At 36.2% G+C, this 24,973-nt stretch overlaps 2 protein-coding genes and 1 long non-coding RNA gene across 5 annotated transcripts; 1 reads left to right on the forward strand and 2 right to left on the reverse strand.

Moving 5' to 3' along the window:
• Positions 1 to 8,467: 8,467 nt before the first annotated feature.
• Positions 8,468 to 12,483, reverse strand: LOC110785115 (uncharacterized). Its single transcript, XM_056837714.1, has one exon. The coding sequence runs from the start codon at positions 9,699 to 9,701 to the stop codon at positions 8,706 to 8,708; it is 996 nt and encodes a 331-aa protein (XP_056693692.1). The 5' UTR covers positions 9,702 to 12,483; the 3' UTR covers positions 8,468 to 8,705.
• A 141-nt stretch (positions 12,484 to 12,624) lies between these two features.
• Positions 12,625 to 18,026, reverse strand: LOC110786734 (GRF1-interacting factor 2). 3 transcript variants are annotated; one of them, XM_021991310.2, is made up of 5 exons: positions 17,873 to 18,026; positions 17,631 to 17,756; positions 14,386 to 14,462; positions 13,425 to 13,509; positions 12,625 to 13,342 (listed from the first exon to the last, which is right to left on the reverse strand). In XM_021991310.2, exons 2-5 carry the CDS (start codon positions 17,709 to 17,711, stop codon positions 12,938 to 12,940), a joined length of 648 nt encoding a protein of 215 aa, XP_021847002.1. In that variant the 5' UTR covers positions 17,712 to 17,756; positions 17,873 to 18,026; the 3' UTR covers positions 12,625 to 12,937. The 3 variants fall into 3 exon arrangements, with proteins under 3 accessions (XP_021847002.1, XP_021847015.1, XP_021847008.1); XM_021991323.2 differs by having other exon boundaries at positions 17,631 to 17,749; positions 17,873 to 18,012; XM_021991316.2 differs by lacking the exon at positions 17,873 to 18,026 and having other exon boundaries at positions 17,631 to 17,778.
• Positions 18,027 to 20,998: 2,972 nt separating this feature from the next.
• On the forward strand, positions 20,999 to 21,730 carry LOC130467166 (uncharacterized). The gene is made up of 2 exons (XR_008927325.1): positions 20,999 to 21,170; positions 21,338 to 21,730. It is a non-coding gene; the product is annotated as an uncharacterized lncRNA (long non-coding RNA).
• Positions 21,731 to 24,973: the final 3,243 nt, after the last annotated feature.

The raw sequence follows: 24,973 nt of genomic DNA on the forward strand, positions 1-24,973 counted from the left end.
CTCTTAATGGTCAAGGTTTTAACAACCTTGAAACTGAAAAGATTAGACTCCACCATGAACTGTTGCAAGCACAGCAGGCTCTCCATTTGGACCCCTACAATGTCACCCTAGCTACTGCAGAAAAACAAGTGGCTACTCACTATGCTAGTGCCCACAAGAACTATCTTTCTTATTTACAGCAGACAGCTAAAATTCACTGGTTGAAAGTAGGGGATGAAAACACTAGGGCTTTCCATCAAAGTATCAAACACAGGAGGAAAAGAAACAAGATTAACTCTATCCAAACTGAAAAGGGTGATTGGATTAGAGATGAAAAAGGCATACACCATGCTTTCACTCAGTACTATGGTGATCTGTTTGGTCAAAGTTCTGAACAAAGAACTCCTGTCAACTCTGTAATTATAGACACTGGCCCAAGATTAACTGATGCTCACAAGGAAAGTCTACAATGCAGGTTCACTCATGTTGATATCAAGAGGGTTCTTGATTCCATTCCAAATGACAAGGCACCAGGAATGGATGGCTATAGCAGTTTATTCTTCAAAACTGCTTGGCCTGTGGTGAAAGATGACATCACCAGAGCCATTAATGACTTCTTCTCTACAGGGAAAATGCTCAAGGAGATCAATGTTACAAGCATCACTCTGGTTCCAAAAGTGTCTGTTCCTAGTACTGTGGGGGATTTCAGACCCATTGCCTGTTGCTCTGTGATTTATAAGTGTATCTCAAAACTTATGTGTGAAAAGCTTAATGCTGTGCTTCCTGATATTATCTCACACAATCAAGGGGCTTTTGTTGCTGGAAGATCAATCCTTCACAATGTTCTTGTCTGTCAAGATATTGTGAAAATCTACAGAAAAAGTCAGAAACAACTGGGATGCCTCATGAAACTTGACCTCAGGAAAGCTTATGATACAGTAGCATGGGATTTTATCAAAGAGATGATGACTGAACTGGGTTTTCCTACTCACTTTATTGGCTTGATCATGACTTGTCTTTCCACAACTCAATACTCTTTAATGATCAATGGTGCTCCTAGTAAGTTAATTCAACCCCAGAGAGGCCTTAGACAAGGGGACCCTCTCTCTCCTTTGTTGTTTACTTTGTGCATGGAGTACTTCTCCAGAGCTATGAAAGCTGTAGGGAATCATCCTGATTTCCATTATCACCCAAGATGCAGAAGCATGAGACTCAACCATTTGTGTTTTGCAGATGATTTGCTAATGTTCTGCAAGGGCACCCCTGCAGTTGTTCAGCTCATGTTGGATGGTTTTAATTGTTTCTCTAGTACCACAGGCTTGCAAGTCAATCCAAAAAAGTCCTCTATTTTCTGCTGTGGGATGAACTCTCAACTCCAAGATAACATAGTGAAGCTTTCAGGTTTCAATGTGGGGTCTATTCCTTTCACCTATCTGGGTGTTCCCATCAGTGCTAAGAAATTGAGAGGGGCTGAGTGTGATGTTCTCATTGACAAAATGGTGGCAAGAATTAAGATATGGAGCTCCAGGCATATCTCTTTTGCTGGTAGAATGCAGCTTGTCAATTCTGTTCTAATGAGTATCAGTGTTTATTGGTCTCAAATCTTCCTTTTTCCAGGGGCTGTTCTAAAGAAAATTAATGCAATATGCAGATCCTATCTGTGGTTTGGGACTTATGCTGACAACAGACCAGGTGCTGTAGCTTGGGACAAGTTGTGTTGTGCAAAAAGTGAGGGGGGTCTAGGTTTTAGAAATCTGGTTCTATGGAACCAAGCAGCTATTGGCAAACAAGCTTGGGCAATCTCTAAGAAAGAGGATAATCTGTGGGTTAAGTGGGTACATGCCATGTATGTGAAAGATAGAAATTGGGTTCAGTACACAGCCCCAATCACTGCAAGTTGGGCTGTGAAAATTGTTTCTAAAGTAAAGAACATGTTCAATGGGAAACTCCAATCCCATGATTGGCTCACTGTCAGCAAGTATGCCATTAAGGGAATGTATCAAAACCTGAGTGAGGTTCAAACCAAAACCCACTGGGCTAAACAGGTGTGGAACAGATACAGTGTTCCCAGACATAGGTTCACTATGTGGTTAGCTAGCCAAGACAGATTGAAGACAAGGGCTAGATTGGTTAAGGTTGGCATTGGTAATGACAGTCAGTGTGCTGTTTGTTGTTGCTCAGAAGAAACAATTACTCATCTGTACTTTGGGTGTGCTTATAGTGCTAGTTGCAAGGCTATGGTGTTCCAATGGTTAGGCCTTTCTGACCATAGGGGTGATCTCCATAGAACGCTGATTTGGCTGAGAAGACAAGGCACAAGCAAGTTCAGAAAACAGGTGATCTATGCTGCATATGCAGGCCTAATTTATCACCTATGGAGAGCTAGGAATCATGCAGTGTGGGATGCTGTGGTGCCTACTGTGTTGCAAACAGTTAAGCAAGTCAAGATGGACACCAAAGGTCGAATTCAACAGCTGATTGGGAAGAAAGTTAAAGCTTCTGATGTTGAGTGGTTTAGTGCTTTGTGATAGCAGATTTTGTTTTTAGTCTGTTTCTCTAAGTCGTGTTAGGCTTGCTAAGCCTGTTTGTTTGCTTGCCTTTGCTTAGGAAAGCTTGGTTGTAAAATTGTGTTTTGGTGATCAATAAAAATATCTTATTTGCCTTGCCAAAAAAAAAAAAAAAAAAATGGAACAATCTTTTAAAAATCAGGGTTATTAATAAAAACAAAAACAGGATTTGAAGTGGAGAAACATAAAAGAGATGCTAAAGGGGAGAAACATACAGTAAAGTATAGCTTTGATTGGTGGTAAATTTTACTGTCTTTTCATGAAATATCTCCGAGTTTTGAATAAATTTACCAAATGTTTTCAACTTTCCATAATACATAAAATTACCCAAATATCAATACTTAATACACCAAATACCCTATAGATGACGTCATCAACTCTTAATCAACCCAATTAACATATAATTAACCCACCCATACCCTCTAATTGACCATTTTTTTTCCTTTTTCTCATCCCGTTCCTCATTCCCTTTCCTTCATGGAAGAGCACTACGCCCAAACCCAACACGGTGGCGGCGAAGGGCCGACGAGGATGGGTGATGAAAACAAGAAGGAAGCATCTAGCATCCCACTTGTATCTTCTCTATTGTGTCGCATGCGAAGGTGTTGCATGCTGCGGCCACCTCATATATCCCCTTCCACGACCAACCTGGTATGGCCCTTCGCCGATACCGTTTCATCACCCATCATTGATGCTCCTTTAATTGGTAAATTTTTTGAATTTCTTTCATCATTTAACTAAGATTAATGGAACGCAAAACCCCAAATTGATCAGTGATCTAATTTCTAGAACCTACCATCCAATTGATCTGGAAGGGTGACTTCCTCACTAGTAAGCCTCATATCCATTAAATCTTCAAGTTCAATTCAGCAAAAATCAACGCAGACTCCACATTTTAAGATCTAAATCTCTCTCCAGATTCTAACATTTTAAGATCTAAATGTTTGATTCGATTTGTTTGTGCGTTTGTTTGCGACGGTGTTGACGGAAATAGTTCAGAAATAGAAATACTAAACGACAACCGTAGAGGTTGAGGAGAGAGAAAGGGAATCGACGACGGTGAAGGTGGAAAATCAGAAGCCCAAACTGGAAGAAGAAGGGGGGGAGAGAGAAAAGAAAAAAGTGGATTAATTAGGAGTTTAGTGGATTAATTGTGAAGAACTGGGTTAACACGAGGGTTAATTGGGTTGTTTAAGGTTGATGACTTCATCAAGGATATTTGGTATATTAAGTATTGAAATAGAGTATTTTTATGTATTATGGAAAGTTAAGGACGTACATTTGGTGAATTCCTTCAAAAATGGGGGATATTTCATGAAAAGACCCTAATTTCTATAATTATCCAATTAGCCATCAATTTTGTTAATATTAAACCCAATACGACAATGAGTTTCAGTTATGATATATTAATAGATATTTATTTAGGAGATATATTACGTTATTGTATTCCTATTTTACGAGTTGTATTTAGGGATAGATTTGTTAGTATATTGGTTTCTCCTAAATTGTAATATTCTAGCAATATTGTGTTTCCTAATACTAGGACTAGGGTTAGGAAGTTGGGGTATATAAAGGGATTTATATACCATTATGATTCATATGGTTGAGATCCTGAGCTTGAGTATAGTTTGAGAGAAACACCGGTGAGGTTGATTGATTGTATTGATAATAACGATTTTGATTAATAATACAAGTTGGGACGTGGTTATACCACGTTATTTTTATTGTGTGTTCTTTGTCTAGATTGTTATCTCGTACTATTGCTAACAAGTGGTATCAGAGCTAAGGTTCGTGATGGAGAAATTTGGTGGAAGGTTCGAGATTCAATTGTTCAATGGAAGAAACAATTTTGCCTTATGGAAGAGCACGGTGAAAGATCTCCTAATCCAACAAGGGTTGTATGGAACCCTTGAAAACAAGAAGCCTACCGAAATAGAAAAGGCAAAGTGGGAAGACATGAAGTTACGTGCGGCATCGACAATCCGGTTGGCCCCTGCACCGGAAATTAAGTATGATGTTCTTGAGGAAGATAACCCTAAAGGTTTGTGGGACAAGTCGACAAAGACATATCAGTCCAAGTCTTTGGCCAACAAGTTATTTCTCAAGAAAGATTTGTTCGGACTCGAGATGGAAGAAGATGGAGATTTAACTGAATCTTTTCAATGGCTTGATCAACCAACTGAATACTTTGGATGAAAAATTAAGGATGAGGACAAAGATATTCTTCTACTTGTGTCTCTACCAAAGAAGTATAATACAGCGATAACTTCTTTGTTGGTGGGGAAAACGAAGTTGGCTTTGGAAGAGACTATTGTTGTTCTTCTAGAGAACGAAAAATTGATAAGCAAGGATCGGGTGACTCATTAGATGGAGGAGCATTCGTGGTACATGCACGTGACAAGAGAAAGAAATTTGGTAAGAAACATAACCCTAATATTAAGTGTTTCTATTGTGGAGAGTTGGGTCATATACAAACTATGTGTCCCAAGGCAAAAGAAGACTTGAAAGAGTTGAAGAAAACTCGCGAGAAGGGACGTGTTTCGTATGCGGAAGGAGATGATGATGATGTTGGTGATGCTCTTTTGGTTCAAGAAGATAAGGGCCCAAAAGACGGTTGGGTGCTTGACTCGGGAAGTTCTCATCACATATGTGTTAGGAGGGAATGGTTCTCATCCTATAAAGAGTGTGAAGGGAAGATGGTCACTTTACCGAATGGTAAGAAGGTAAAAGTTGAAGGCATTGGTGAGGTTGCGGTAAAATTTTGCAATGGTCGTGTTCGGAAGTTTGCTGAAGTGAGGTACGTACCAAAGCTAGAAAGGAATATAATTTCATTGGAAAGATTAGATGGTTTGGGTTGTACTGTTATGGTGAACAACAATAGTTTGGAGGTCACTAAAAAGGGTTCGGTGATACTCAAAGGTTGGAAGAATAAAAGAAATATATTTGTGTTAGATGGAGTTGTTCTTGTTCGAGGGGAGGCATTGTCGGATGGACGACGGTGTTTCAATGGAGTTAAATCGGTTGTGGAACCTTATTGGGTCGAAGGGGAGAAATTGTTAATATGAACCCAATATGGCAATGAGTTTCATTTATGGTATATTACTAGATATTTATTTAGGAGATATATTACGTTATAATATTCCTATTTTACGAGTTGTATTTTAGGGATAGATTCGTTAGTATATTGGTTTCTCCTAAATTGTAATATTCTAACAATATTGTGTTTCCTAATACTAGGACTAGGGTTAGGAAGTTGGAGTATATAAATAGGGATTTATATACCATTATGATTCATATGCTTGAGATCCTGAGCTTGAGCATAGTTTAAGAGAAACACATATGAAGTTGATTGATTGTATTGTTAATAACGATTTTGATTAATAATACAAGTTGGGACGTGGTTATACCACGTTATTTATATTGTGTGTGGTTTGTCTAGATTGTTATCTCGTATTAATCCTAACAAATTTATCCCCATCTCTTTGGACAATGCATTAGATTCGTGGACCTTTGTGAATTTCCAAATTAGAACAATAAGCACCTTTGTCTGTAAAGAGTAAATTTTAAAGGCTTTGTGTGATTTAACTGAATTAAATTGAAATTTACTTATCTAAACTGATTAAATTTGAATAGACTAGGTTACTCAATCATTTAATCGCATTGATACAACTAATGCAATGTCTTGTATAATAACCATTATCCAATGAAAATATGACCAACTTAGATTTGACATGAGATTGACCATACAAAGCATTGTTGGATCGTATAATATATCTACGATCCAATTTTCGCAAAACGATATAGGTCGCAAGCAGGAACGCAGAGATGGTGGGATCGTAGCAGAATCGGTCAGTATTGTAGCAAAATCAGAGGGATTGTATAGTATCAATGGGATCGGAGTAGGATCAGACGATCCTAGTTTCACTTAAATTGGTGCAGGATAGGTCAGGATCGTGCATGATTAGGATCGGTAGATCATAGCTTTTTACTTATTACAATGATCCCTAAAGCAACTAACTTTCTCTTTTAAGCCCAAAAAATGATAAATCAATTTCATAAACAAAAATATTTATCTTCTCTATTATATATATAACTATTACGAAGCCATAATGGCTTCGTAATATCTATATTATCCGAGAAAAAAATATGAATTAGCACCCATATTGTTTTAAAGATGTGTATTTATTCATTTAGCATTATTTACTGCTTTATACAATTTTGTAGGATCTTACTATCTGATTCTACCAGTTCGATCATATTCTCCTTACTGATCCGGAGTGGGATTCCAATCCTAACAACCTTGATACAAAGTATACAATACAATATCCAAAAGGCACAAAACGAACTTAATGAGTTTCTTGTAAATCATTCCTTATTTGATTGTTCCATGAGAAATAAAATCACTTTCTTGTAAATTATTACTTCATAAATGATTTAATGTAATCTTAGCGTATAAAACATGTTTACAATAAATTGTTATTACTCTATCCGTATATATATATATTTTTTTGAATAGGCTTTAGTCAAAATTTAACGGTAAATACTCACTATTATAGTTATCAAAATATTATTGTTTGAGATATTATTGGATTCTTATCAATATGTATTACGCAAGTGTAATAGAACAAATTTCTACTACTTTAGAGCAACTCCAAGGGTAAGCTACAAGGTGTTGTGACTAAGTTTTCCACATCAGATTTCTAGTTACAAATAATTTAAGCTACAAATTTTTGCATTGATGGACTACAATATCTCGTAGCTCCCTATAACATTTAATTTAAACAATTAATTTATTGAGTTATCTGCCCAAAATAGCTACAGGGCTTTTAACAGTGATTTATGTCATTGTTATACCAATTGTGGGCTACATGCTCACATGTTTTTTTTTTGTGAACAGTTTTCTTTTATAACCATTGAAATTACTCTGCTACTCCTATGTATTACACAGGTATAATAGAACAATTTTCCGCTATAAGCCAAAAGATTAACAAGTCTCCCATTTACACCCCTTAAACAACAAAATTCCTACAACTGTTAAAGTGCGCATGTTTATACTCCGTATTTTTTAACCATAGAACCACTAATTATTGAATTAGCTGTTCCTTTTTTGTAAAAGAGAATGGTATGCAGGGAAATATTTGTAAAAGTAACTATTTACTCTCTTTTTTTTACTTGCATTACTTCGTATTTGGTACTATGAATATATTAATATATAATAATCAAATGTTATTATGTAAAATGTTGTTGGATTATCAAAATACATATTTTCAACTTTTTATAACTGTTACAAATATAAAATTAGAGATATTTAATACAAATGATGTATTGATAAATATATCGGGCAAAATGAGGGAGAAATATAACAAATGCGGAAATAGAAGTTTGTAGTTAGCTGATTGTTTGGGCCGAATGTAACCCCAGTTTTTTAGTAAATGATTGCATAATCATGGGCCATGGTTTAAATTATATTAATGGGCTCAAATTTATGTGACAGACCTATGGTTTTGTTAGGGCCTACTCTTTGATGCATACTCATTAGAAATAAAGAAACCAACTTCATTGAGTTGTGGAAAAAGAACATCATAGATTAGATTCGTTAATTGGCAAAAGTTGTCCAACTAAACTTGCGCATATAACAAAACAATAATATACGAAGTATGAAATTTGTAGCTGGCCCATTCATTTTAGGTAAAGAGAATGTAATCACAAAATCCAATGTGAAACCCACGTTGTGACTCGGAAGTGAAAAGGTCAAACTCGATTAATTACGTTATGTTTGAGAGTGATTAAAGAATTGACATACGTAACTGGTCTGACTAACATGAAATATGCACCCAACTATTAGTATACAAGAATTCAATCCAAGTCACATGGATGCAACTAATATTCCGCCTTAACTTATATTGATGTGTCGACTTCAATTATTTTTCCAACCACAGATGAATGAGAATACAAAAGAATTCAAAAATATCTTATCCTTTAATTTCATTTCTTAATTTCCTACAACGTAACCGTATAGAAACATTGATCTAATTGTAAACATTTGAGCTAACTGTTAAATGTGATGTATCTCACACTATTTGCATAATGTCTGTGTATTGTAATCTATTTTGTATCCAGGTACACCAATCTCCCGAGTACAAGATGGAGGTGCTTGAGTCATTCAATGACCCAGTGTTGACCATCAACCTTAACCTTAAACCCATGAACCTTAGCAAACAAATCAACGGCTCTCCTAACACCTCTATTATCATACTTTGTATGATAATCATGCCCAAACATCACCCCACCTGGCCTAAGCAGCTTGTGGGCCCAGTTTATATCCGACCAAGCCGAATGAAAGTCGTGACCCGCATCCACCTCTATCAAATCCGCCATTACCCCCATCTCGCAAAGTTTCTGCAGAGTTGACCCAGTCGAGAACGGAATCGGCAGTATCGACTCGGTCGCGTTGTAGTACACAACATTTTGGAGGAATTGAGCCATCAGCAATACGTCGCCGTTTTGGATGGGGACGTATTCGGTTCGGTCTCGAAACCCAAGCCAACCCCTAAAATCGTCGAGGCAGAGAATTTGCGTGTCGAGACCGAGTTGACGAGTCAACCCGGCCATGTGGGTTGCTGACGCGCCTAAGAATGTTCCGACTTCGATGATCACCTTTGGGCGAACTTTGTTGATAAGGTTCTCGAAAACGGCACCGTTTGATCCCCACCCTTTGACTCTCTTGGGAAGTAGTAAATTCGCCAAGTGGGGCGGAGGGAAGTTATCGTACGGGGAGGTCCCGTTGAAAACTCGGTTCAAAATAGTGGACCGGGTTAACTCAGGTGGAATCGGGTTCGCACACTCCGGTCCAAACCGATTGTGATCGTTGTTCTTGTCGAGAATCGGTGGCGACGCGGCCGGAGGGCAGTTACAAGTCGTTAAGGTTGTGGATACAGTTGGAGTCGATGAAGAAGTAGCAGCAGTAGTAGTAATTTGATTGGAGGAGAGAGAAGGTGAGGCGGTAAAATAGCCAAGTGCGTACGTTAAGATAAGGAGGATAAGATACGCCGCGGGCTTTGGGTTACGTAGATAATTTCCGGAAAGTTTCCAGAATCTTCTATGGTGGAAAGGATGATGATGCTGCTGGTGATGATGATCTTGATCGTCTTTCATGGCGCTTGGTAGTATTGTCGAAGAGAGAGAAAGTAGGGGAAGACGAAGGAAAAAAGAGGGAACGAGCTTTTTTATGGAATGGGAGGGTGGGGAAGTGAAACTCAAGTATACAATACGTAGATATTGGTATTTTAAGGTGAGATTAATTAATTAATTTGGTATTATTATTATTGCCATAACAATATTAATATAAATATTATTATAATAATTATTATTACCATAACAATATTAATAGTAATATTATTATTATTAAGGTATTATTAATAATAAAAATAATATGAATAATAATGTATGATTGGTAGAAGCTGAAGCATAGGACAGAACAAAAAACTAAAAAAATGTATTGATAAGTTTGCTTAAGCTAATCCTAGATAAAAGTACCCAAAACTTATACTTGTGCTTGAACTAAAAAAAAATACCAAAAACTGATAAATTTGGTTTAAGCTAATTCTAGAGAAAGGTTTGTCACACACAAAAAAAAAAAAAAAAAAAAACATTTAACGAAGTACTCGGCCGTATGTTACTAGTTGAATTTTAAAGGTGATAATACAAAGAAGTTGATGTTGGAAATGTTCAGAGATATTGGTTTGAACTTCCTAAGTGGAACAATTCCAATTTTCCAATAAGTTTAATTTCAATGCATTATTCCGTAAAATTTATCTGTTCGTTCAATATTTAAAATGTCTAAAATGTCTTATACGCACTTTGTATACAACAAATTTATTATAAATCGGAACATTCCGTAACTTTTATCATGCTTTTGGTAACATTTTATATATTTTAATTACCTTTTTTTACCTTACTGATAAAAAGGAAGCATTTATATGTGATATTTAAAATTTACAATATTATGCATCCATATCCAAAACAAAAAGTTTCGAAATTGCTAAGACAAATATTTCGTACTACGTACTTTGAAGGAAAAATTGATACTGACAGTCCCAACTATGGTCACTTCACTTTAAAAGGTCACAACTTTTGATTATTCTAGTGTGGTCTCAACTTTGAGGTGTGTTTTCCGAGAATGGTCCTTTAGCTTAATTAACCTGTTAATTAAATTGATTTAAGCATATCATACTATTCCATTAACTTAATTTAATTTAAAAACATGATTATTGGATGAGAGATATGAGTCTTAATTAAGTTACATAGCACTTAATTTTAACTAAGGGACTATTTTTTAAAAGGACCCTTTATAGTTGGGACCACTCTGAGATAATTAAAAGTTTGGACCTTTTAAAGTAAATAGGCCATAGTTAAGACCGATAATATCAATTTTTCCTACTTTGAATCTTTGATAGTATAAGGAATTAAGCGGAGTCAAAATTACCAATAATTAACGTAGGAATTAAGTTGGGTTTATTGCGGAAAAGTGTCATTGGACCATTCGTTGCTTGCATGACATTAATTCTTGATTATTATTTTCTCGTGGGTAGAGTCAATTGTTTAGTTGGTATTACTCAATGATTTGTTCCGATTTTAATAACATTTTCAGAAACCTCATATTCTTCATATCTCTTGCACGTCGTGTTAACCCATGTTAGCCTTTAACTTATCGAGTTTCTGGTTTAATCAACATTAATTATTTAGCTAATGTCAAAGAAAAATAAAAACATTAATTGTTTAATTTTGTTTATACAGCCTCAAATCCAACTTCGTGGCCTGCATTAGTACTAAAACAATGTCCTAGTATTGTTTAATTTTGTGGTTACTAACATTGGTATGACTTTGTAGATTAGCTTTTAAACTAATGCCTTCCGTCTAAGCCATTAGGTTGTGTATTTTCCAATTCATAACACTTTATTTAAATACTCCATAAATTTTAGGTCTAATAACTTAATTTGAGTTTAAATAATTTAAAAAATCATAAAAGTTAAATAAGGTTTTATAAGTTCTGATAAGTTCAAATCTTATACGTTGAATATAACGTACCATAAGCCTCATTTGACACAAAAGCTTTAAAGAGAAGTATATGAACAGATTCTACTAATTAGACTTTTTATTCAGTTATTCAATACTCCCTTCGTCTCGGAATACTTAGACAATTTTAACTTTTTACACTATTCACATAATTCACTTTGACCCTATTTTATTTCTAGTTTATGAAAACAAATATTAATATATAGTATATTGTTGACTTTATCTTAATATATATATTCAAAATACTAATATCTTATAAGTTTTTATAATATGTACGGAGTAGTTAAAGATATTGGTGGTCAAAGTGGTGCATGGGCATGTATTTTCAGTCTAAACGGTGCGACCATTCCAGAACGGAGGAAGTATATGAAGATTCTACCTCTCTACGTATCTTGAATTGAAAAAATCAAGCGCAACCGCTTCTTCTTTACTACTTCGTACTGACTTTACCCTTTAATAATATTATTAATAATTATTATTTCCTGTATATCCAGATAACAGGAAATTAGGAAAAGGCCCTCACAGAAACCAGAGCCACTTTGAATTACAATTACACGTCTCTCTTTAACCTTTTGTTGCTTTTAAAAATATGCACATTTCGAAGTCCTCTTCTTTTCCTTTAATAATACTCCCCGAACTTTTTTCTTCATTGCTTGTAAATGAATAATTCCTTCTTAATTTCTCACCAAATGACCATCAATTCCTACTCAGTACGGAGTACAAGTTTTCCCAACAGGACAATACTAGTTCTATCAGTTCACCAAATTGTAGAATACTACTTGTAAGTTGTAACCTAATTGTATAATCATTTACACCCCTTCTATTTCCTCGAAACCTTTCACCATCCCATTTAACCCAACACAGACGCATTAAACATGCTATAACATAGGTTAACATCGTGTTAAATGATACGAGTGAGTAAAAGAGAGGGAGAGAAGGCAGTTTACTTCAAGATGACTTTTCTGGCACAGCTGCAAATCCACACCCGCGGCACAACCCTAAGGAAGATCAAACATCAATCTATTCCATAGATAAAGGTGGTCTAGAATCATACTTGGCATGATTTGGTAATGCTGGACTTTAATTTTTGCCAACATGTTATAGGACATAACAAATTAACAACCATAACAGAAACACTACATCTTTCACTAACTTTGGCTAAATTAACAAACAAACAAACAAGAAAATTACACTTCCTATTTCAAGCTTACCAAAGATGAGGCTAGACCACCGCCATCGACCATCGTCTTCTTGTGTGGAGACACACATATCCCTACTTATCAACATTCATATGCCTAAAAGTTGTTAAGGCATTGTCATGGTTCCCCTTCACTATCGCGTCCGGCACCCCCACCCAGATTTCCTTGTCCGTCCCCTGTGGACCCTACCTCAGGGCCATCTTGCTTGTTTCCACCACGTGTGTCACTTGACACAGGTGGCCCACCACCGTTACCACCCCCATGCATCGCTTCAGGTTGCATGGGATGTATCCCATCACTAGGTCCCGCGGGTCTAAAGTTCATTTGCCCAGGGTTGGCCTGCTGCTGGTGGTGTACATGAGGTTGTTGCTGATGTTGTTGCTGAAGTTGTTGCTCATGAAGTGGATTTGTGAACTGTGCGGGCATCCTAGGAGGGAAAACACCTTGCTGTTGAGCCATTGCAGCAGCCGCTTGCTGCTGCATGTAGTATGCTCCTTGTTGCATAGCAGGATGTGGGGCCACCTGCAGGTAACGTTCTATGCATAAGCACAAAGATTACAGCATTGGCATATGGTCAGTAAAGTGATGATGTAAGCAAGCATACTTGGGCAGGTACTGCAGCCACCTGAGGCTGAGCATCAGCTATTGCAGCCAGATACATCAAGTTTTTCTGAAGCTGTGCTTGATATCTGCAGAACAAATAAAAGATTAGTTGGATAGGTAAAAACAGCATTGCCTAAGACTGAAGAAGTTACGAGATAGTGGCAATCATTCCTAGTAACAATCTGCTGAAGTATGAATCGCTTTAGGCCCCCGAGGTATATGTTAACTTCTTTGGGCCTTATGCTTATGCCATCACATGCTAATATAAAGCAAGCATCTGGGCATGGCCTTATGCAGTTATGCAGACTACTTAGAGCAACTCCATTGGTTAGCTACAAGGTGGTGTAGCATAATTTGCCACATCAAATTTCTAGCTACAATGCTTTTAAACTACAAAGTTTTCCATAGATATGTTACAATACCTTGTACCTCCCTATAATTTTTTATTTAATATATAATTTTATATATTTTACCTTTTCACTTTTTTTTCCATGAGCTACCCGCTCAAAAGAGCAACAATAGCTTGATAGCTGATTATATAATTTTTGTATGAACGGTTGGCTAGTATCTCTGAACTCAAAGAAACCACTTTATGTCTTTTTGATGGCTTATTGTTATAATGCCCCTGGTACTAGGGCTCATTACCCTGGAGTTATTACCCATATAACGGAGAGTGATTCAGAAGGAAAGGGGGAGGGGGGGGGGGGGGGAGAAAGGGGCCAAACTGTTAACAGCATGCAGGAAGGAACCATTATTGACAAGGATTGAGAAAAGGTAAATGTAGAGAAGCAACCACATGGATGTAAGGTGCGTAATTACCAGTTCATATGTTTCTGAAAAGCAAAAGCTGTTCAAACAGATCCAAATCCAACTAATAAAAAAACTGTCAAATGGTTTCACCAGAATAGCAGGAAAGAAACAGATAGAACAGCAGGCAGCACAAAACTTAAGCAGCAACTTACTGAGCACACTCAGCTAGCTTCCCAAGGTTTTGATTATCCAATATAGCCAGGATCAACTTTTTGTTCTCATCAAGATACTGCAATAGAATATAAACATAAGATCAGAACTCGGGAAAGAAAAATGCACGTGACTTGTATAAAATGTCCCATATTACACGGGAGATTGCAAATGATACTTATACCCAAATAAATAAAATCTTAAACAGTCACCAGTAGAGTCAGTCTAATTTCTCTATGCTGCCATGTAGTGAAGCAGCCCGATCATACACAAAACCCAGATAAGGTTACATAACTGTCAATCCGTCAAGGTCAAACATACAAAATGAATTTCAAGATTATGACAGGTCGTGATGATCCAAAGCGGACATGTGAACTGTTCCATTCAATCAGGCTGATCATGGAAGAACCTCCTTTTTCCCAAAAAAAAAAAAATTATTGAGGGGGGAGAAGGGTAGCTGTAGTCTGAAAGAGAAGAAAGGTGATAACGGAGTAGAATTTTTATACTTGTACTTTTTGTGCTCCAGATGTTGGAAGTACTTGACAAACAGACGGAATCCATGTCAGGCGCATGAAAGGAGAAAAGAAGCCTAATGCACAACAATCATTACAAAGTTCCATGATGATAAACAATTTAAACATACACAACATAGTTTTCCCAGGTAATAGTTGACAGAATTCCGACATGGGTATAGATCTGCTTTTATTCGTTGAAGGCTGAGTTTACAGAGCATACACTACTTTTATTCATGATATAAATCAAGCACAACTGTCCAATGATACAGCACAAAACATAAGTGGAAAAACTGAATCCAAGTGGTAAATTTCAGTCCAATAGAAATAGAACACAATGTAAATGCAGCGCAAAGAATCATCAAGTAAGAAGAGCTTCTAGATTCTGAACGAAGGATTCATTAGCATTGCCTATATCAAAATGAACACAAAAAGCTAAAATACAATACAAGAAAATATTTAATTTAGTTTGACAATCCAGGTTCCTCTAACTAGAAGAGAAGCTGTGCGTACAAGGAACTATGTGTGACAAAGGTAAGAAGGGTCCACAAACTTCATATAGAAAGCCGCGTGGAAGGAAGAAAACCAAGTGCAATTGAGAAGGTGATTTTCCCTGAAAATTGGCCTATTCCTGAAGCTGTCAACTTATACAATTAGACACTCAGTTGACTGATATAGCATGCACTCATAATCAGAAGTTCAGAACTGACACAAAGAGTACTCATATTGATTTTGGTCATGTAATGGCTATGCAGTGTAAAAGCTCAGCTAAAATTCAAAAAAGAAACTGTAGTAAAGCCCGAGTGCTGATTTAACTAGAGTCGGATGACAAGGCACATCAATGGGTAGATAGGAGCTGGAGCTTGACCTACATTAACACATACTTAAGTAATGTTTTATAAAAGATAATGTCCTGTTCCTCTAAATAGATCTAAAACATAAGAAACCTGGAAAAGCAGGAAAACCTAAAGCAGAAGTAAATCATGATTCCCTGCAAGAATATATGCGAAAATAATAAACCCCTTGACTAGATAATTCTAACCACACAAGAAATGTGAAGGCACATCGATCACATCTTCTAAGCACGTCGTAGAATCGCAGACCATTTAAGTAGAGCAGAAAACATTTCCAAACAAAAGCAAAGATATTAATTATATCCTAAAACATTGTAAGGGATTGGCTAGCCCCAAAGATTGCGAGCCAGATTCGATTACCGTTTGCAAGACTTGAAACACACGTAAAAAGCACAAATTTCAACCTCGCAATCTTTTAAAACACTAAACCAAGAAGTCTTTGACTTGTATTCATTCACATATTTCAATAATTATGCACCTTCTTATAAACTTAATGGTGTGTAACTATGGTACAAAATAATTATAAAATTAGCATCTTAGTTTTGCTGAACTTTTGCATGTCACAAACCCTTCGTGTTCTTGGGATATTTTGCTCTGTATTCAATACAAAGGTTGAGATGATTTGGACATGGGGGCACACACATTTAATGCAACATTTCCATAAAATTCTAGAGCGATAGACATATCTCTGTTCTCCAATAGGTTTATCATTCGGTCCTATACTATAAACTCAGAATTCAGAAATGCTAGTGAAGTTGCTAACTGGATTTTCTAATATCTCAATAGATTTATCATTCGGTACTATACTCTGTCCTCCCGCTACCGAACACATATTCTCCTATAGTACCAACCACCAAACCCCTATTCAGGTAAAGCCTCATACTTCCTGCATCAGCGAACATGTATGTTTACTGAGTGATGATCCCTTCATTTTCTAACTCCCATATAACAATGGTTCCAACCAGCCATCGCTCGTCCTTCAGCTTGGACCTCCCCTGGAAAAACAGTCAGCCAACCAGCCATCACTCATTGTGTCCAGCCAAAAGTCAATGAAACTATGATTGCCTAAAGCTCCTTATCCTTTTTCCAATTCCTGTCCTAAGTCTTTCAGGTAGCCATAACACCGAAAACCCACTCCTTTTCTAGTGGATAATGTCGGCCAGCTTTAGTATGAGCAAGTGAAGACCGCTGATTGCCGTATTTACCATCGACACTCACATTCTCTGACCCAAAAGCCACAACCATGGTCGGTTTATTGCAATTTAGAAAATCCTAGAGTAATGTGCCTAACATCCTATAGTTAGAAGGTCATATCAATGATTTGGCAATAATTGGCATGTTAAGACCAAATATAACAAGTTGATCACTTGATTGTCGACAATTGTGAGCTACCCACAGAAGCTGACACTTGTGAAGTACAGGAAGGTAGCAATACTGTACTCCCTATCACTGTAGTCATCAAATCACAGAAACCATTAACATTCACTACATAACATCTAAACACCATATTCAAGGTTCACTAGCATAACCGCCAGGACAACAATTATTAAGCCCAACATCAATACTACAATTAGGGGCACCAAGAATAGTAATATCTAAACACCCAGTCACAAATTCACAATAACCAAATTTGAAAGTACCACCAAAATTGATCTAGAGCATTTCGAGAAGTTATTCAACTTGCACTAAAATGCCATAATCTTGCCACTATTATTCGAACGGATTTTTAAAAATCAAAAAATGGAAACCCATCAAAGTAATCAATAATTTAATTACTCCTAAATCAAAATAAGCAAATACTAAATGAATTAATCGCAGATCATAATCTTATTTTTAGAAAATAAACACAGAACTTTCTAGAAAAAAGAGAGGGAAAAGAACCTTTTGAATCTGCTCAGTAGTGATATTAGCTGGAGGAAACGCAGGCATAACAGACATCATTGAAGGAGTTGGCTGCTGCATTTTTATTAAAAATTCTCCACTTCTTAATTTCGCAGTTTCTGCAAACTTAATTGGGGGAAATAAATTAAACCCTAACCCTAAATTTACACAAAATTAGTTCAGAATTGAATGAACAAAAAATACGGAGATTAATAAAATCGAAGACGAAGTAGATTAGATACCTGTGAGAGGGAGAGAAATGTGAAACAAAATTTTTGAATTTGGAGGGGAAGAGAAGGTATCGTCGAGGATTCTCGAATATAGGACCAAAAAATAAAAATAAAAATAAAAATAAAAATAAAAAGTCTGTGGGTTTTAAGTATCAGGTGTGTTAACAGTATTTTAATTGTACTAATCCTGTCTGTTTTGCCGGGAGGGTCTTGGCACGTGCTTTCCCATTTTACTTTTTATTTGTTTTATTTCAAGTTGTTCTGGTTCGTACAGTGCACGGTCTCATTTTGTTGTCTCACTTGTCTCTTTTGATTGAAAAAATTAAATTGAGGGTACTATCAAGTATCAACTATGAAGTTGTTCTGGCTAGTAGTCTAGTACAGTAGTTATGAAATTGAAGAAATGAAATTGGGGGTACTAACACCGTGTTCTTTTGGACTTTTTTTTTTCTTCAAGATTTCAATGCAGTTCAAATTTTTATAATATCAGTTCAGTTTAATTTAATTTTAATAAGTTTAATTTAGTTCAGGTTCAATAAATTCAGTTCAGTTTAGTTCATTTTATGCTTCAATTCTGTTTAGATGGTTGAAAAGGCGATTTGCTTTCGACAAACGTCATTTCTCAAGATTTAATAACTTCTCAAATCTAGTTCCTCTTATTCTGCTTTAATTTTCTTTAGATGTAAATTTATTTTTAATTGATCTAATCCTTAGTTGATATATTTTTCTTCATATTCTTATGTGTTATTTTTTTTTTCCCTTTTTGTTGGAGTTTGCCAATTTAATTTGTTTAGAATGGCCGGCATGAGATTTGGTAGAATATAGACATGCATATTACAATGGTAGGGAAATTAAAATGTAGCGGCAAGTAGAAAATGTAGAGCTATTGATAATTTGTACAATTGTGCATGTAGGCTTAGAAGTAATTTTGTGTAATTTGATTTTCAATGTATAATTCTGCCAAAGTTATGATATTTCCATTTTATTTTCGTATTGTGTACCTATGTAGAATTCGATCTTTCATGGCTAAAATATGTTAATTTTTTTTCTTATAGAAGCTAAAATATGTAACGTTTTCATTTTGTACCATAAATTTGTCATGGAATTTGAAAGTGAATCATTGTTCTAAATTGTTTCCTTATTCTTTCATTTCCTTTAATTTCCTTTTATTGTGGTTATTTCCAATTTAGGCTCCCCATTAATTATGTGAGGGGTAATTTTGCTGATTTATTAAATTATTTTATTTACTAAGTTTCCTTAAATAACAAAGCATGAGAGATGAGGATGGGAGTTTTGGAGCCCCCACATTCCTCACCAGTCACCACTCTGCTTTAATAATATAGATTAATACATAATCAACAATTACAAATATACAATCAACCACTTACAAAAAATTGTCAGAAATGACCTTTTAAAACACAAAAAAAAAAAATTTTGTTGTGAATAAGGACCAAAGACTATTTTTCGGTGGTCAAAGCCAAATTTCCGGCGTTGACCGGTGTGTGGCCTGCACGTGTTCCTTTTTTAACAATTTTTTTTTTAAAATGATTTCCTCCCATCCCCCCCCCCTATTTGACCCAACTACCCAGTAACTTAAAAAAAACTTCATTTTTCTCTCTCCTCGATGCTCTGCACAATGAACAAGGGTTGTTGAAGTCGAATTTAAAGCATCTCATCATTGATTAAGGTACGAATTCTCTCTCCTCTGTCATTTTCGCTCAAGAACCCTAATTTCAAGAGTACAAAAAATTGGGGAAAATTGAGCAAAAAGTTGCGGCTTTTACTGTTACCTTGTACGAAATTGCACGAAAAGAAAAGGGGTTGCTCGAATTTGTTTGATTTGAACTGCAGAGAGGAAATTCGTGGATTGAAGGAGGAAGAAAATGGCGATGCAGCACAGCCTTGAGGAGAGAGTATCGATTTTTTTTTTTAATCTTAGTAAGTTAGGTTGATCAAATAGGGGGGTAAATGGAGGGAATCATTAAAAAATGTTAAAAAAGGAACACGTGCACGCCACGCGTCGGTCAACGCCGGAAAATTGGCGTTGACCACTGGAAAATAGTCTTTGGTCCTTATTCACAACAAAAAAAACGAATTGGGCTCTATGTCACAACTTTTTTTAAAAGGTTCTTTGTCACAATTTTTGTGTTTTAAAAGGTCATTTCTAACAAATTTTCCAGAAAACAATATTGCATTTTAATAATATATCATCAATCATAGAATATACTGTCAACGGCTAAAACTATACAATCAGTAACTACAAATGTACAGTCAACAACTAAATTAGTAATATTTTTAATAAAATTTTAAAACTTTACCTTTGCACCCACGTGGCTCCACCACTGCGTGCGATTAGTGACAAGTTTTGCGAAAACCCCGAAATGAAGTGTACTTGTAGTTGCATGTTTCTAGATAGTATATATAGAAAACGTTTGATTCCCGAGAGTTTGACCCCTTACTTATCATTTGTCTACTATATTCATTATAGTGTCATAAGGTTGAGTCAGAAAGAATCACGTTATATTGTCACTTTTGCCTTGGAATATAATGACCATCATAGCTAGGGTGCATCGCTTATGTTTTACATTACTTTAGTTAGTACTTGAAAAAACAAACACAAAAAGTTATAGAAAAACAATTTTAAAAAATTAATAAACTTTAAAAAAAAAAAAATCCAATGTCAACATGATATCAGGATGTCTACACAAACACGTGTCCCAACAGGTTGTCATCAAGGATGCCATCAAAGCGGTTTTTTGTGTCAGTCGATCTTACACAAAAGTTATTGATAATTGAAACGACCACTGTTTATAAAATATAATTCATAAATTTGTCCAATGAACTTCCACCGGATCATGGACCATCACCAAGCCAGAACAAGCTTTAAATGCTTAATTTGTAATATTGATCCAACTAATTTAACTTCTATATTGCTAAAATTCTACTTCCTACTTCAACTTGAATTAGCTCAAGAAATAGAGCTATTATAGACTTAATAAATGTGGTAATGCGAAACTAAGGGGTTGAACTAGTAAGAAATTAAAGGGGAAAATATTTACTTATAATAGAATACTTATTTGATATGTTACTAAATTAAGTTACGTTAGTTTCTATAAATGAGTGCGAAATGAGGTTGCAATTTTCATAGTTCATATCAACACTTATAATCACAAAGAATACATTTTTCTACAGTTTCTTCGTTAAATAATTTGTTTAAATATTTTACTATCAAATTTTAAGCAAATGGCGAGAATTTCCACCACCTTCTTCATCATTAGCTGAATATTGGCAGTTTTTCTAACAACGTGTAGTAAGTTTCTTGTGTCCAATTAGATTGCAACTTCTATTTTTCAATTTACAAGATAAAAGAAAATATATATTTACTGTAGATATAAAAAAAATGGTTTCCTTCATTTCTTCAGGACTACCTTATTATTTATAGCTTAAACATGAGTGGTGATTTGTTTATGATTACAGGTCCAACATTGGCCCAATACATTGGAGATAATACTAGGTTTTTATGTACGGCGGTTGGTGGAACTTGTGGAATACCTGGAGCTTATGGTTGTTGTGACAATATGATCTGCTTTTTGTTGGATCCCCAAAACCCTTATGCTGGTGGAGTTTGTAGGTATTAATTGCATCGACGGCGTCCCATTGGTTCTAGATTACGAGATTACAAAACTTCTCGATCATCTTCTTATCCATGCACTTCGACTATAGCACTTCTTAATTTCACAAATAATATCGAATTTGCAATTTTTCGATAGTTGATTCGTAAGATTGAGTATATGTAGTTTGAATGTCTGATGTAAGCCTATGATTTAATAAGTATCTGGTATCCCTTTGAGGTTGAGCATTTTTATCTCATTACAAAGTGTTTTCACATCCTTATTCCTTGCCAAAAATTACTATCTGTCCCGCTTTATTATTAGTAGTAGCTTATTACTAGTACGTACGTAGTAGTATATACGACTGTACGAGTACTTGAAAATCAAAATCACCAACATGTAATTATTCCGAGTTAATTAAAAGAATACAACACGCTACTTTATATAATTAAATTTTGGAAAATTTGTAAAAAGTAATTCAACCTGTGGCCGCTCTTCTATTAACAGTACGACATATCGATTAATTCTAAATAATCCAAAGTTTAGGGAATTTCTTCCCAAAACAATTCATTTTACCTACAACCTTCGTAGCAGGTCAAGTTTTTTTAAGATTAAGAATGCCACATGTCCCTTATATATTGGTTTTAATATCTATTTTCATATTAAAAAAAAATCTCCTTCCCTTCTTGCTTCCCCTTCTCAATCTTTTTCTTCTTCACTAGAATCCACCATAACCACCACTGTATCGCCACCTGCAACCATGAACACCAAACCCATTGCAAGCAACCACCCAGCTACTCCCCCTTCCTTCCTGCTTCACATTTGTTGTCCTACCATATTGAACCCACCTCAATCACCTCCCCTGCCACAACATAAAACCACCCTCCAGCCAACCCCCTCTTCGATATGCCCAAATTTCTCACTCCAACTGCGCCGCCACCTGTAACCACCAAACCAATTTCCCCCAATTTTCCACCCACCGCGCAACGCGCGCAACAACCTCCCCTGCCAAAACCTAAAACCACCTCCAGCCAACTCCCTCCTCGATTATTCGCCCCACCTAGCCCCAAATTTCTCACTCCTGTTGCGCCGCCACCCACCGACAACCACTAAAAATCAACCAATTTTTCCCCGAAAGGCCTCAAATCCCCATCTCCTCCAATTTTCAACATAAATTATATTTTTTTTTTTTTGAAATTTTTAAAGGAGACCCAAATTATGGATATATGAATGTGAGTGAGGGAGGGAACATATCGAAAACGGGTAAGAAAATTGCGGCAATTCTAGGGAGTGGGTGAGTCGAAGATGGTGGTTGTATGAGTCGAAGATGGTGGTTGTAACGGTGGAGATGGACAGGGGAGGGAGAAGGTTGGTGGTGATTTTTAAACTCACTATTGTTGCATAGAATATAAATTGATATGAGGAAGGGGTTTTCATGGAACTATGGGAGAGGAGAGGAGATGAAAGAGGAGATGAAGGAGAATCAAAGGAGGGTGAAGAAGAAGGAATGGAGGATTGAGAAAGAAGTCAGACAAAGGAGAGAGGAAGAGAGAAATAGAATGATTTTCAAAAAAAAAAAATTAAGTTAAAGTTAAAATTAAAATTAAAATTAAAATTAAAAACAAAATCTTAAAAATTAAAAATTAAAAGAATAAAAACCAATTAGACAAAGGCACATGTCGTTTTGACTTGTTCATCAGCTTACCAACAGGTCATGGACTGTTTTGGGAAGATAACCCATAAACTTTGGATTATTTAGAATTAATCGATATGTCGTACTGTTAATAGAAGAGCGGCCAAAGGTTGGATTATTTTTTTTCAAAATTTCCTTAATGTTTTGGTGGGCTAGATAATAATTATGTACCAGCTAGTACCTACCAATGATGTATTCAGTTAGTATTTAAGATTGAGGGCCTATATATGTATAGGTTGTAGTGTACACAACCACTACAAGAAAAAAAAGGGCTTTCGTGGTGATTATTTTGGACTTTTGTAGCGATTATATTCGCTACGAAAACACTCCTCAACAGTTAGCTATTCGAGGCGGTAGCCACCGTTGCTGTAGCCTTTAGTAGCGATTATTACATTCAATGGGGTAGGGCAAAACAATCGATACGAAATACTATATATAATAGTATCGATTATTGTAGCGATTATAATCGCTACTATAATTCCCTAATTTCACATACCAAATACATTAGTTTTAGTTGCAAATGAATCGATGTTGTTGGTAGTTATAGTAGCGAATGCAATTGATGCTATTAGATACCTATCGTATCGATTATAATCACTACTATATGTTATTTATTGTGGCAAATTTAAGTGATACTATTACTTTTTGGATTGATACATTTTCTAAAATAACAACCCACATCGAAGGAGACGCCATCGGGCAAATCTGGAATTTGTCCTGCTTCTAAGTTGAAGCATTTGACATAGCTTCACAAAGATTCGTCCTTCCCCTGCTAAATGTGGCCTAGATGCATACTCGTTTTCCTTTCTTCCTTGTATGCCATAAGCCTAGTGGAAAATAGTGTCTCTAGCTAATTGAAGGAGGCAATTGATCCTGTTGGCAACCGTTCGAACCATTTGGATGCGACACCTTAAGGGTGGCCGGAAAGTATTTGCACCATGTAGCCTCATTGGTCCCTTATACGTACATATGGTGACGGTATGCATGCAACTAAGTGCATATCCGGGTCAGAGGTGTCATCATAAGCCTCAATGGTAGGAGTCTTAACCTTAGGCTCTTTGGGAGTGTTCATTATAGCCTCGCAGAAAGGAGTGCTCATGCGCCTTAGCGTCAGGTAATCCAATCCTTGCTGAATGTGATAAGTAGGTTCGCGATGGCTGGAAGTCATTCGGTGGCGCACCCCGACTCTAGGAGAGGTTATATGAGTTTGCCCTCGAGTGGAGGGGTAAAAATGATGGTGTTCTATGACAGGGGTTGACTTGGTGTCCGATAATTCCGACTCGGCCTCATAGTGCTCTTGCCGCCTTGCTGACGGGTGCATAGTGGTTGATGGATTTACTCAGGAAACTGGCCGAGCTAGTTGTTCTCGCCGTGCTAGGGGATCGATTTCCACGGACCCCGACCGGACGTTCTGCCAAAGGACTAGCTCCCCTGCTAGTTATTGGACGAGAACTGTTACGCCCCGACTTTTCGGTACCTTAATTATCGATAATAAAGGTACTTAACTGATCATTAGCAGCGGAATTAGGCATAAAATAATATTGGGACCTGTGGGTATGGGCCCACAAATAAAATAATCCTCAATAACATTCTTCAAATAATACAATATTCCCAAAATAAATATAATTCTATATTCTCATAATAAAAAACCCAGTAATAGGATTTCCATAATAAATAATTTCTTGTCTCAAAATCTCCATAATAAAGTACTGGCTACAGTAGTAACTTTGACTTGAGCAACTCGAGCTCCTTAATCGAACTTGTACATCGTCATATAAATAGAAAACAAGAAAAACACAGAATATTTCA

The sequence above is a fragment of the Spinacia oleracea genome, chromosome 2, assembly GCF_020520425.1.
Source record: "Spinacia oleracea cultivar Varoflay chromosome 2, BTI_SOV_V1, whole genome shotgun sequence".
In the NCBI taxonomy this organism is placed as follows: Eukaryota; Viridiplantae; Streptophyta; class Magnoliopsida; order Caryophyllales; family Amaranthaceae; genus Spinacia; species Spinacia oleracea.

Coding starts and splice junctions, on each gene's coding strand:
- LOC110785115 (XM_056837714.1), bottom strand. CDS start 9,701: ATGAAAGACGATCAAGATCATCATCACCAGCAGCATCATCATCCTTTC.
- LOC110786734 (XM_021991310.2), bottom strand. CDS start 17,711: ATGCAGCAGCCAACTCCTTCAATGATGTCTGTTATGCCTGCGTTTCCT. Junction 14,463..17,630: donor CTACTGAGCAGATTCAAAAG/GTTCTTTTCCCT, acceptor ATTCTATTGCAG/TATCTTGATGAGAACAAAAA. Junction 13,343..13,424: donor TGGCTGCAGTACCTGCCCAA/GTATGCTTGCTT, acceptor CGTTACCTGCAG/GTGGCCCCACATCCTGCTAT.